Genomic DNA, 14517 nt, shown 5'->3' on the forward strand with positions numbered 1-14517 from the left:
ATCTTGGGTTAGTTACCAGTATCTTTGCTAATGTTCTTGTCACTTGCTAGCAAACTAGCTAGCAAACTTCAGCTACCACAGTCATGTCAAACATTGCACCTGGAATGACACACTAGCTGCATTTCTGTTTGTTTGAGCTTTGTTCTATTGGTATTTACTTGGATATATCCATAATGATGTTAACCCCCTCTGTTACAAAACAAATAGTAGCCTTCAATATAAAGTTGTTTTTGATCAAATAAAAACCTGTCACTTTTTTTGTGCTTTTACCCATTTTTCGCGATATCCAATTGGTAGTTTCAGTCTTGTCCCATCGCTGCAACTCCTGTACGGACTCAGAAGAGGCGAAGGTCGGGAGCCATGTGTCCTCCGAAACACGACCCTGCCAAGCCTCACTGCTTCTTGACACACTGCTCGCTTAACCCGGAAGCCAGCCGCACCAATGTGTCCGAGGAAACACAGTACACCTGGCGACTGAAGTCTTCTTGCAGGCGCCCGGCCCGCCACAAGGAGTCGCTAGGACAAGGAAATCCGGCCAGCCAAACCTTCCCCTAACCCGGACGACGCTGGGCCAATTGTACGCCGCCTCATGGGTCTCACGGTCACAGCTGGCTGTGACACAGCCTGGGATCGAACCCGGGTCTGTAGTGATGCCTCAAGTCCTGCGATGCAGTGACTTAGTACCGCTGCACCACTCGGGAGGCCCACTTTATCACTTTCACAAGGTTGTAGTAATTAAAGTTTCAGCTATTATGACATTGGCTGAAATCTAGGTTTTGCCTTTAGATTTCGAGAAAATGAACAACAATAATATAATTCAGTTACCATGACCTTTATGAATTATGAGACCTTTCTGCTTTAAGTGATTTTTGGATTACATAAATGCATCAAGATTTACAAGAACTTACATTAGCTGATGAAGGTCTCCTAAACTTGTGTTTACCACAGACCTTATTTTTGGCATTTATCCAAACAATTAATTTCCCTATAGGCTTTGGCCAATGAGCCATGGTGGAGTTAGTGCCTACAAAAAGATGCCATTACTATTGCTCTCTATTGAGCCTCCAGACAGTGCCCATCTGCATCTCCTCCAGTGCGAGCACGAGCTGCAGTATATAGCTTCATGTAGGCTAGCAACAACAGTTGAATTCGCAGCTCTCTATTTTGATCAAGAACAAGAGTGGTAGGCTTTACCAAACAAAACTGAAAATGTGACCAGACAAGCAGCAAGTTGACAAAACAATGCATGCAGTCAGCTAGATAGCTAACTTTAGCATCCACCATCCTCATGTGTTTCTCTCTAGCAGTGAAGTTCTCTCCAAAGTCCAAGTACAAAGCAAAGCATATTGTTGATTTGCCCCATCCATCCTGCTGAGAACTTGATAAATTCAGCTTCCCCTCTGAGAATAAACCAGACCTACATTATAGGTCCATTCTATTAATTTACACATTTTCATTCATATTTGTATAATTGTGAATGTTTATTATTACTGTACTCAAGTTCACTTTGATGTTCTCTTTAATTTACCAACAGATATATGGAGGATGGGAAGACTGCTTCAGCTACTGATATTGGCTTTGATTCTATTGATCTGCATTTATGTTTTATTTGTAAGTTCTGAAATGGAACCCAAGCAAAATGTATAAACAGAGCTTCAGATGTTAAGACTGGCATGCCATCCACAGGATAATTTTAAACATTTTATTTTGTTTTAACCATTGTGAAGCTATACATTGTTTACGACAGCATTATTGATACAAGATTATACAGTGCATTTGGAAAGTATTCAGATCCTTTTCCCAAATGTTGTTACGTTACAGCCTTATTCTAAAATTGATTAAATAAAAAAAATCCTCATCTACACACAATGCTCCATAACATTTTAGAAAATGGATAAAAAATAAAACATAGAAATACCTTAAGTATTCAGACCCTTTGCTATGAGACTTGAAATTGAGCTCAGGTGCATTCTGTTTCTGTTGATCATCCTTGAGATGTTTCTACAACTTGATTGGAGTCCACCTGTGGTAAATTCAATTGATTGGACATGATTTAGAAAGGCACACACACTGTCAACTGTGGGACCTTATATAGACAGGTATGTCAGAGCAAAAACTAAGCCATGAGGTCGAAGGAATTGTCCATGGAGCTCTGAGACAGGATTGTATCGAGGCGAAGATCTGGGGAAGGGTACAAAAAAATATCTGCAGCATTGAAGGTCCCCAAGAACACAGTGACCTCCTTCATTCTTAAATAGAATAAGTTTGGAACCACCAAGACTCTTCCTAGAGCTGTCAGCCTGGCCAAACTGAGCAATCGGGGGAGAAGGGCCTTGGTCAGGGAGGTGACCAAGAACCCGATGGTCACTCTGACAGAGCTCCAGTTCTGCTCCAGTTCTGCAGCACACCACCATTCAGGCCCTTATGATAAAGTGGCCAGACGGAAGCCACTCCTCAGTAAAAGGCACAACAGCCCGCTTGGAGTTGAACAAAAGGCACCTAAAGACTCGCAGAACCTGAGAAACAAGATTCTCTGGTCTGACGAAACCAAGATTGAACTCTTTGGCCTGAATGCCACGCATCACACCTGGAGGAAACTTGGCACCATCCCTACGGTGGCAGGTAGCCTAGTGGTTAGAGTGTTTGGCCAGTAACCGAAAGGTTTCTGGTTTGAATCCCCGAGCTGACAAGGTAAAAATCTGTCATTCTGCCCCTCAACAGTTATCCCACTGTTCCCCGGTAGGTCGTCGTTGTAAATAAGAATTTGTTCTTAACTGACTTGCCTAGCTAAATAAAGGTTAAATTAAAGCGTGGTGGCAGCATCATGGTGTGGGGATGTTTTTCAGCTGCAGGGACTGGGAGACTAGTCTGGATTGAGGGAAAGATGAACTAAGCAAAGTAAAGAGATCCTTGATGAAAACCTGCTCTAGAAGACTCAGGACCTCAGACTGGGGTGAAGGTTCCCCTTCCAACAGGACAATGACCCTAAGCACACAGCCAAGACAACACAGGAGTGGCTTTGGGACAAGTCTCTGAATGTCCTTGAGTGGCCCAGCCAGAGCCCGGAATTGAACCCAATCGAACATCTCTGGAGAGACCTGAAAATAGCTGTGCAGCAATGCTCCCCATACAACCTGACAGAGCTTAAGAGGATCTGCAGAGAAGAATGGGATAAACTCCCCAAATACAGGTGTGCCAAGCTTGTAGCGTCATACCCAAGAAGACTCGAGGCTGTAATCCCTGCCAAAGGTGCTTCAACAAAAGTACTGAGTATAGGGTGTCTGAATACTTATGTAATTGTGATATTTCAGTTTTTAATTTGAATACATTTGCTAAAATTTCTAAACCTGTTTTTGCTTTGTCAATATGGGATATTGTGTGTGTGTAGATTGATGAGGGAAAATAACAATTTAATCAATTTTAGAAGAAGGCTGTGACTTCTCAAAATGTGGAAAAGGTCAAGGCATCTAAATACTTTCCGAATGTACTGTGTTTGGGGTTTTGATGGGGTAAGACAGCTATACTAAGCTCAAGAGGTATTAAGGTACCATAATTTCCGGACTATTAAGCGCACCTGAATATAAGCTGCGCCCACTTAATAAAAAAAAATATACACTGCTCAAAAAAATAAATGGAACACTAAAATAACACATCCTAGATCTGAATGAATGAAATAATCTTATTAAATACTTTTTTCTTTACATAGTTGAATGTGCTGACAACAAAATCACACAAAAATAATCAATGGAAATCCAATTTATCAACCCATGGAGGTCTGGATTTGGAGTCACACTCAAAATTAAAGTGGAAAACCACACTACAGGCTGATCCAACTTTGATGTAATGTCCTTAAAACAAGTCAAAATGAGGCTCAGTTGTGTGTGTGTGTGTGTGTGGCCTCCACGTGCCTGTATGACCTCCCTACAATGCCTGGGCATGCTCCTGATGAGGTGGCGGATGGTCTCCTGAGGGATCTCCTCCCAGACCTGGACTAAAGCATCCGCCAACTCCTGGACAGTCTGTGGTGCAATGTGGCGTTGGTGGATGGAGCGAGACATGATGTCCCAGATGTGCTCAATTGGATTCAGGTCTGGGGAACGGGCAGGCCAGTCCATAGCATCAATGCCTTCTTCTTGCAGGAACTGCTGACACACTCCAGCCACATGAGGTCTAGCATTGTCTTGCATTAGGAGGAAACCAGGGCCAACCGCACCAGCATATGGTCTCACAAGGGGTCTGAGGATCTCATCTCGGTACCTAATGGCAGTCAGGCTACCTCTGGCGAGCACATGGAGGGCTGTGCGGCCACCCAAAGAAATGCCACCCCACACCATGACTGACCCACCGCCAAACCGGTCATGCTGGAGGTTGTTGCAGGCAGCAGAATGTTCTCCACGGCATCTCCAGACTCTGTCACGTCTGTCACATGTGGTCAGTGTGAACCTGCTTTCATCTGTGAAGAGCACAGGGTGCCAGTGGCGAATTTGCCAATCTTGGTGTTCTCTGGCAAATGCCAAATGTCCTGCACGGTGTTGGGCTGTAAGCACAACCCCCACCTGTGGACGTCGGGCCCTCATACCACCCTCATGAAGTCTGTTTCTGACCGTTTGAGCAGACACATGCACATTTGTGGCCTGCTGGAGGTCATTTTGCAGGGCTCTGGCAGTGCTCCTCCTGCTCCTCCTTGCACAAAGGCGGAGGTAGCGGTCCTGCTGCTGGGTTGTTGCCCTCCTACGGCCTCCTCCACGTCTCCTGATGTACTGGCCTGTCTCCTGGTAGCGCCTCCATGCTCTGGACACTACGCTGGCAGACACAGCAAACCTTCTTGCCACAGCTCGCATTGATGTGCCATCCTGGATGAGCTGCACTACCTGAGCCACTTGTGTGGGTTGTAGACTCCGTCTCATGCTACCACTAGATTGAAAGCACCGCCAGCATTCAAAGTGACCAAAACATCAGCCAGGAAGCATAGGAACTGAGAAGTGGTCTGTGGTCACCACCTGCAGAACCACTCCTTTATTGGGGGTGTCTTGCTAATTGCCTATAATTTCCACCTGTTGTCTATTCCATTTGCACAACAGCATGTGAAATTTATTGTCAATCAGTGTTGCTTTCTATGTGGACAGTTTGATTTCACAGAAGTGTGATTGACTTGGAGTTACATTGTGTTGTTTAAGTGTCTCCTTTTATTTTTTGGAGGAGTGTATTATTCTGAACATAAATAAGCCGCACATGTCTATAAGCCGCAGGTGCCTACCGGTACATTGAAACAAATTAACTTCATATAGGCTTTAACGAAACATGGCTTGTAACAAAAATAAATAGGCTTTATGAAACACGGCTTGTAACAAAAATAAATAGGCTTTAACGAAGCACGGCTTGTAACAAAAATAAATAGGCTTTAACGAAGCACGGCTTGTAACAAAAATAAATAGGCTTTAACGAAACATGGCTTGTAACAAAAAATAAAAAATTAGCAGTAAACAGTAGCCTACCAAGAAAGTCAGTGGTCACTATCTCCTTCGGTGTCGGAGTTGAATAGCCTCAGAATTGCTTCATCTGATATTGGATTGTTTTCATTGTCGCTCTCGTCACTTTCATCCAGAGGCAAAACCCCCGCTGAGCCCTCTTCAACACGCAGCAGTCCAGCCTTTCGAAACCCGTTGATGATAGTGGATTTTTTGACAATGCTCCACGCTGTCAGGACCCACTGGCAGACTTGACCATAAGTTGCTCTTCGCATGCGGCCCGTTTAGTGAAGGATTTCTCCCCACTTGTCATCCAAGCCTCCCACTGAACACGGAGCGCCACCTTAAATGCACGATTTACACTGATGTCGAGTGGCTGCAAATACTTTGTTGTGCCCCCAGGAATCAGGGTGACAAAATGACTACCGTAATCAGAATGATGGGAAGTTAGAGAGCGCTCGATTTAATCTAAACAGCAAACAAAAAGGTTGTTTGACCTTAACCCGTTCTGCAAGTTCATTGGTCTAATGAAAACTTCATGCCGCCAAAAAACTGAGCACGTCACAGAACGTTTTCTTTGTGAAAAAAAATAAAAAATTGAAAGCGGGAAAAATCCATATATTAGCCGCGTCATTATTTAAGCCGCGAGGTTCAAAGCCTGGGAAAAAAGTAGCGGCTTATAGTCCGGAAATTACGGTACACTTTCTATGTGCCTTTTGGCTTTAGTCAACATAATGTTTAGGTCAATAGTTTGTTTGGTGATAAACAGATTGTCTCTTTGTCTCACTTTAGGTATGTCAATTCAACCAATGCCTACTGAATGTGTCACCATCCAATCATCTCAAACACAACCACACTAGCTTCACAAGTCATAGTGGAATCACCAACAGGACATTTACACCAACCAATGACTCCTTAATAAGTAAAGAGGAATGGGAATCTCTGCTCACAGAGCTACAATGGTCACTACCGCCTGCTTTCCTCTTTTCCACAGATGAGGCCACAAACCCCACTAAGTGCTCATTCTCTGTTGTCAACCCCAATTCAAACCACACAGTTGGAGGGTTTATAGATGTGATTTTGATAGCTAGAGATACTAAAAACAGGATCAAAACCTATGGAGGGGACTTTTTTCAGGCCAAGTTGTTTAACTCAGAACTTAAGGCCAGTACTTATGGAGCTGTAACAGACCACTTTAATGGCACCTACACTGCCCGCTTGGCCCTGCTTTGGCCTGGACCTGCCAAGGTGTCCATCCGCCTAGTGCACTCCAGCGAGGCCGTGCAGGTACTGTGTAGGCAAAGGGAACAGGACCCAGATAAGGTCTACTTCCAAGGCTACTTTGAGGAGGGTGGCAAGCAGGAAACGGCGATATGCAATGCCCAGAGAAGTCCTAGGCTGGTGGGAAATGACGCACAGTGTTGCTGTGAGTACAGAGAGCCAGTCACTGGGGAGACCTGGTTCTGTCGTCGGCCATCTTCCCTGCCTTGCCGTGCTTTGACCTACCACAGCATGGGCGGTTACCAGGCAGTACTGTCCAAGTTGGAGACGACCCTTCTTAAGAGGTAGATACAGTGCCTTCAGAAAATATTCATACCCCTTGACTTTTCCTTTTTTTTGTTACAGCCTAAATTCAAAATGGATGAAATGGATTTGTTTTCTGACCCGTCTACACACAATACCCCATAATGACAAAGTGAAAACATGTTTTTAGACATTTTGCAAATGTATTGAAAATGAAATCCAGAAATGTAATTTATGTAAGATTCACACCCGTTCTGGGTAAGCTTTCCACACCTCAATTGTGCAACATTTGCCCATTATTCTTTTCAGAATTCTTCAAGCTCGGTCAAATTGGTTGTTTATCATTGCTAGACAACCCTTTAAAAGTCTTGCCATAGATTTTCAAGCAGATTTAAGTCAAAACTGTAATTCGGCCACTCAGGAACATTCACTGTCTTCTTGGTAAGCAACTCCACTATATATTTGGCCTTGTTTTTTAGGTTATTGTCCTGCTGAAAGGTGAATTTCCCAGTGTCTGTTGGAAAGCAGACTGAACCAGGTTTTCCTGTAGGATTTTTCCTGTGCACAGCTCCATTCCGTTTTGTTAAGGACTCTCCAGCAGTTATTTTTACGATATATGTATTTGACAACTGTTACTTTTACTTCACTACATTCCTGAAGAAAATAATGTGCTTTTTACTCCATACATTTTCCCTGACACCCAAAAGTACTCCTTAGCAGGACAGGAAAATGGTCCAATTCATGCACTTCTCAAGAGAAGATCCCTGGTCATCCCTATTGCCTGGCGGACTCACTAAACACAAATGCTTCATTTGTAAATTATATCTGAGTGTGACCCTGGCTATCCGTAAATAAAAAAGAAAACGGTGCCGACTGGTTTGCTTAATATAAGTACATTTAAATTATTTATACTTTACATTTTGATACTTAAATATATTTTAGCAATTACATTCACTTTTGATATTTAAGTATATTTAAAACCAAATACTTTTAGACTTTTAATCAATTAGTGTTTTACTTGTTGGCTTTTACTTTTACTTGAGTCATTTTCTATTAAGGCATCTTTACTTTTACTCAAGTATGACATTTAGGTACTTTTTTCACAACTGCTCCCCAGGGCTTAATGATTACGAGCATACCCATAACATGATGCAGCCACCACTATGCTTGAAAATATGGAGAGTGGTACTCAGTAATGTTTTGTTTTGGATTTTACCTATACATAATACTTTGTATTCAGGACAAAAATCGAATTGCTTTGCAGTATTACGTTAGTGCCTTGTTGCAAACAGGATGAATGTTTTGGAATATTTAATAATGTACAGGCTTCCTTATTTTCACTCTGTCAATTAGGTTGGTATTGTGGAGTAACTACAATGTTGTTGATCCATCCTCAGTTTTGTCCTATCACAGCCATTAAACTCTGTAACTGTTTTAAAGTCACCATTGGCAGGAAGGACAACTGTATCTTTGTAGTGACTGGGTGTATTGATACACCATCCAAAGTGTAATTATTAACTTCACCATGGACCATGCTTTTTTTAAATTACCCATCTACCATTAGGTGCCCTGCTTTAAGAGGCATTGGAAAACCTCCCTGGTCTTTGTGGCGAATCTGTGTTTGAAATTCACTGCTCGACTGAGGGACCTTAAAGATAATTGTATGTGTGGGGTACAGAGATGAGGTAGTCATTCAAAAATCATGTTAAACACTATTATTGCATGCAGAGTGAGTCCGTGCAACTTATTATGTGACTTGTTAGGTGGATTTTTGCTCCTGAACTTATTAAGACTTGCCAAAACAAAGGGGTTGAATACTTAATTAATTTGAAAAACAGGATTCCACTTTGATATTATGGGGAATTGTGTGTAGGCCAGTGACGACAAAATCTCAATTAAATCCATTTTAAATTCAAGCTGTAAAACAACAAAATATGGAAAAGTCAAAGGGTGTGAATTCTTTCTAAAGGCTCTGTATGTGCAAATTTCTACAACTCACAGGGTTTATATGAAATTATACGCAATACAATCCATATAATAATTATGTTAACCACAAACTGAGCTGGTAGATTAGTTGGTCTACATGTAGAGAACAAATTTAGATCATTTCAATTCATTCTTTAGTGAGATTGAATGTAGCCAGTAGGATACTACATTGTGCACTACCGTTCAAACGTTTGGGGTCGTTTAGAAATGTCTGTTTTCCATGAAAACATACATGAAATGAGTTGCAAAACGAATAGAAAATATAGTGAAGACATTGACAAGGTTATAAATAATTATTTTTTTAAATTGTAATAATTGTGTCCTTCAAACTTTGCTTTTGTCAAAGAATCCTCCATTTGAAGCAATTACAGCCTTGCAGACCTTTTGGCATTCTAGTTGTCAATTTGTTGAGGTAATCTGAAGAGATTTCACCCCATGCTTCCTGAAGCACCTCCCACAAGTTGGATTGGCTTGATGCGCACTTCTTATGTACCATACGGTCAAGCTGCTCCCACATCAGCGCAATAGGGTTGAGATCCGGGGACTGTGCTGGCCACTCCATTATAGACAGAATACCAGCTGACTGCTTCTTCCCTAAAGAGTTCTTGTGTAGTTTGGAGCTGTGATTTGGGTCATTGTCCTGTTGTAGGAGGAAATTTTCTCCAATTAAGCGCCGTCCACAGGGTATGGCATGGCATTGCAAAATGGAGTGATAGCCTTCCTTTTTCAAGATCCCTTTGACCCTGTACAAATCTCCCACTTTACCACCACCAAAGCACCCCCAGACCATCACATTGCCTCCACCATGCTTGACAGATGGCGTCAAGCACTCCTCCAGCATCTTTTCATTTGTTCTGCGTCTCATGAATGTTCTTCTTTGTGATCCGAAAACCTTTGCAAATCTGCCTAGAAGGCCAGCATCCCAGAGTCGCCTCTACACTGTTGACAGTGAGACTGGTGTTTTGCGGGTACTATTTAATGAAGCTGCCAGTTGAGGACTCGTGAGGCGTCTCTTTCTCAAACTAGACACTCTAATGTACTTGTCCTCTTGCTCAGTTGTGCACCGGGGCCTCCCACTCTTCTTTCTATTCTGGTTAGAGCCAGTTAGTGCTGTTCTGTGAACGGAGTAGTACACAGCGTTGTTCGAGATTTGTTTTGCCAATTTCTCGCATGGAATAGCCTTCATTTTTCAGAACAAGAATAGACTGACGAGTTTCAGAAGAAAGTTATTTTGTAATTGAACACACAAATGCTGATGCTCCAGATACTCAACTAGTCTAAAGAAGGACAGTTTTATTACTTATTTAATCAGCACAACAGTTTGTAACTGGTAAAAGGGTTTTCTAATGATCAATTAGCCTTTTAAAATGATAAACATGGATTAGCTAACACAACGTGCCATTGGAACACAGGAGTGATGGTTGCTGATAATGGGCCTCTGTACGCCTATGTAGATATTCCATTAAAAATCTGCCGTTTCCAGCTACAATAGTCATTTACAGCATTAACAATGTCTACACTGTATTTCTGATCAATTTGATGTTATTTTAATGGACCAAAAATTAGCTTTTATTTCAAAAACAAGGACATTTCTAAGTGACCCCTAACTTTTGAACGGTAGTGTATTACTGTATGTTGACTGATATGAGGTGAATGGAATGTAGTTACCAAGGCCCTTTGCTTAAAAATGATCGTTTGTAATGTGTAATGTATTACAGTCTGATTTGCGTGGACGGTTTCCCATTTGATGCCGAAAATGACTCTATGTAGAATTATCTTTTAATCATCTCAGGAATACAATGTTATTATGTCATTAAATTGCACATCCCATTTTTCTCACTGCTATACAGTCATATAAGCATGACATAAAATGAGGCTGGGAATGTAGGAAATATCTCAATACTTTTAGTAACAACACAAAATGTACATTTTGGGGGAAATTTCTCCTGTGGGAATTAAGTCAGACCAGCCCACATTCAACCGTTAGTGATTGAAACCATTATAAAAAATATATGTATTTTGAACCATTACGGATGAAAGAGAGGACTTGAGGTGAGAGTACATTGAACTTAAACATCATAACTATTGAATTGTTCTGTAATTTGGTTTGTAGTATTGATGGCTGTCTCAGGTTGAGTATTGCATGTGGAACTCTTTTATTTGGAAGAGGCCCTGGTGTGAAACATAAAAATGTTTCTTGCAGCAAAGATGTTGAAACATACGGCACAGCAGCCACGTAGTAAACAGTACTAAGAACAAAAACTCAAGAAAATACTTTTGGTTACTTGTTAACAACGTTTGAAATAATTGTAAACATCCTTCTTCTCTGGCAGTTCCACAAACATTATTGTACCAGGTGACGATTCAGCTATCGATGTCCAGCAACAGGACACTGAAATCCGTAAGTTGTTCCAAACTACTTCTCCTTTGCTTATCTTATGAACCAACAGCCAAGTCTGACATAGGCCTAGCTAATTGACTGTAACTCACAAGACTTTTGCAGAGACATTCGTATGTGTTTCTCACAGCTTTGACTTTCATGAGAATTCATAACCACAATGATTGCACATAATGGTTGCTTCAAGGTGATGCAAGTCCTTTGCCAGTACAATTTGTTTTGACGACGTTACATTACTTGTTTAATAATCTCTCATTTGAATAATTTATGTTAATAGATGATACTAAAAACATTTAAATTAATCACATGATTAGTTGTGGGATTATCACAATGAATGTCAAAATGAGGATATAAAAACATTTCAAATAAGTCACATGCTTTAGCCTAACGCATATGATTACTTATTAACCCACTGTTATCTATTAACCCCATGTTGTTCTAACATAGGCCTGAAAGTATTTTTTCTCTCTCTAGGATCACAAACAAAATGTCGTCCTGGTTTGCACACCCCAGTACCAGCTGGATTCTACCTCCAGGATCACTGGACGTCCCTGGTGTGTGACTCAAAATCCTTTCCCTCAGCTGAACTGATATCTGGATGCCTGAAGGACAAACAGATCCTTATGATGGGTGACTCCACTCTCCGTCAGTGGTTCGACTACCTGGAGGAAACTGTGCCAAGTATGATATAGTTTGTAATCAGTTTATTATGTCAATATGTTTGTAGTGAAGTCCATGCGTTCAAATGGGTTTACATGGGTTAATAAAGCTTTGGCCAGGCAATTATGTAACTAGCATTGTTGAATGAAAAGACACCCAAGTAAGTCATGGTATACGGCAAAACAGTAATAATAACTTTTATAACTTCTTTCTTTAATGCGTATCCCAGCGCATTTTTTGTCTGAATTCATATATTTGCATTAAACTTATGATCCTTCTGCAGCATTGAAACGCCTGAACCTTCACACATCAATCAAATCGGGCCCCTTTGAGGCAGTCGACACCCAGTCCAACACCCGCATCATCTGGCGGGCCCATGGGATACCTATACGGACAAGCAAGACCCCCTGGGCTGACCTCCACTACATCGCCAGTGAGGTGGAGGGTCTGGCAGGGGGTGCACACTCTGTAGTCGTCTTCACCATCTGGGCTCATTTCACCACGTACCCACTGGCTATGTACGCACACCGTCTGGTCGTCATCCGTAGGGCTGTGGCGTCGCTCCTACGACGATCTCCCACTACTCTGGTAGTGATCAAGTCAGCCAACACGGGCTACAAGGATGTGTACGGCAGCGACTGGCTCTCCTGGCAGCTCGACATGGCACTCAGGGAAATATTCAGGGACCTGCCTGTGGTCCTCATCGACGTTTGGCAGATGACCTCCTGCCACTATTCTCCGGACAACATTCACCCGCCCTCTGTGGTGATCCAAAATGAAGTGGATCTCTTCCTGTCCTTTGTTTGTCCACAGTGAAAAAATTTGAAGTCATGCCTGGAATAACATTGTGCCTTACTGTATACAAAATGTTGTCTCCAAAAAGAATCTACAGTATATTGGAAAAGGGATTGTAATGTTAGGAAGATAATTCCTTTAAAAACTGTTTGTCTTATTCAAAATGAATGTAAAGCTTGTCTAAGTGGCCTTATTTTAAAATAAAATCTACTTAACTATGAACACTTGTCAAAACTATGGCAAACCACAAAGCTCAATGTTTTCTTTACAACCAAAGTCCCCTCAACCTTAATCATTTCTGTTCTCACACATTTCTGAGAATAGCATAACTATTAATATCCACAGAAAATCGATTCAAGAGAGCGCTGATACCCAGTGCTCCTGGTTGTATTTTGAGCACTTCATGAGATTTTCATTTAAATAGAATTGATAGATTATTATTGACACTTACTACAGATTATGTGAATTTACTTTTAGATACATTATGTGCAATTGAGAAGGACACATGAGATTTGCGGTAAGAAACCCGTTGCAGGTTTTGAAAATCAGTGTTTTACTTTTAATCTTACCCTGTGATGTCACGGATACCTTTAGTCTCATATTTTGATCCACAGATTATAGAAAAGCAAGTGACACAACCTATTGTTAGATTGTTGTTTACTCAGTACTTGGTTGAAGCACCTTTGGCACAGTTTCTTGATAACATTTTACAATAAATACCATTGTCTTAGCTTGTCTTTCTCAATCATTTTTCTTCTTCTAAGGAACCACACATGGATAACACAGCATGGACTTGGTTGAGTTAAAATAAAGGCAGTTCCTTAGAAGTTTGGCTACAACCATTTTAACCGTTATCTTTCTCAGCAGACCACTTCCTCTGTATGCCAAAGAGAATGTGTTTGTTTACAGGCCCAATATATTTGGTACAAAAACTCCAAAAAGCAGTGGTGTAAAGTACTTAAGGAGAAATGCTTTCAAGTACAACTTAAGTAATTTTTTGGAGGTATCTGTACTTTACAAGTAATATACTTGGCTACTTTTACTTCACTACATTCCTAAAGAAAATGATGTACTTGTTGTTTATTCAAGATTGGCTTATCAGCTGATGTACTGCAGTAAGATTTGCTGGGCTGTGAGGGTCCCTAGGGCAAGGCCAAACCGGAAAGTGGCAACAATAGGAGAATGTCCTGTTAGAGTGAATGACGTTTTATTAATTTTAGAGGCATTCCTCTGGTTTTAAGGAGTGGTCCCACTAAGGCAGGGAGCACAGTGGGAACGACGATACAGTATACAGTATTAGTGTGTATTGCTTTGTGGGTCATTTTCAATTGAGCTGTGAACTACAATACATAGTAGGTCCTATATTTATTATTATTAATAAATAGACCCCTAACTTTTGAACGGTAGTGTATTACTGTATGTTGACTGATATGAGGTGAATGGAATGTAGTTACCAAGGCCCTTTGCTTAAAAATGATCATTTGTAATGTGTAATGTATTACAGTCTGATTTGCGTGGACGGTTTCCCATTTGATGCCGAAAATGATTCTATGTAGAATTATCTTTTAATCATCTCAGGAATACAACGTTATTGTGTCATTAAATTGCATGTCCCATTTTTCTCACTGCTATACAGTCATATATGCATGACATAAAATGAGGCTGGGAATGAGTAGGAAATATCTT

At 41.2% G+C, this 14517-nt stretch overlaps 1 protein-coding gene across 1 annotated transcript in view; it reads left to right on the forward strand.

Annotated features, from left to right (window-relative positions):
• Positions 1-8719, forward strand: part of fa55c (FAM55C) — a 38814-nt gene extending 30095 nt beyond the window's left edge. Inside the window, 1 exon segment of the mRNA NM_001173775.1 lies at positions 6261-8719. Coding sequence (NP_001167246.1) covers positions 6261-7037 — 777 coding nt within the window. The 3' untranslated portion in view covers positions 7038-8719.
• Positions 8720-14517: the final 5798 nt, after the last annotated feature.

This window comes from Salmo salar, chromosome 05, assembly GCF_965601325.2.
Source record: "Salmo salar chromosome 05, fSalSal1, whole genome shotgun sequence".
NCBI lineage: Eukaryota > Metazoa > Chordata > Actinopteri > Salmoniformes > Salmonidae > Salmo > Salmo salar.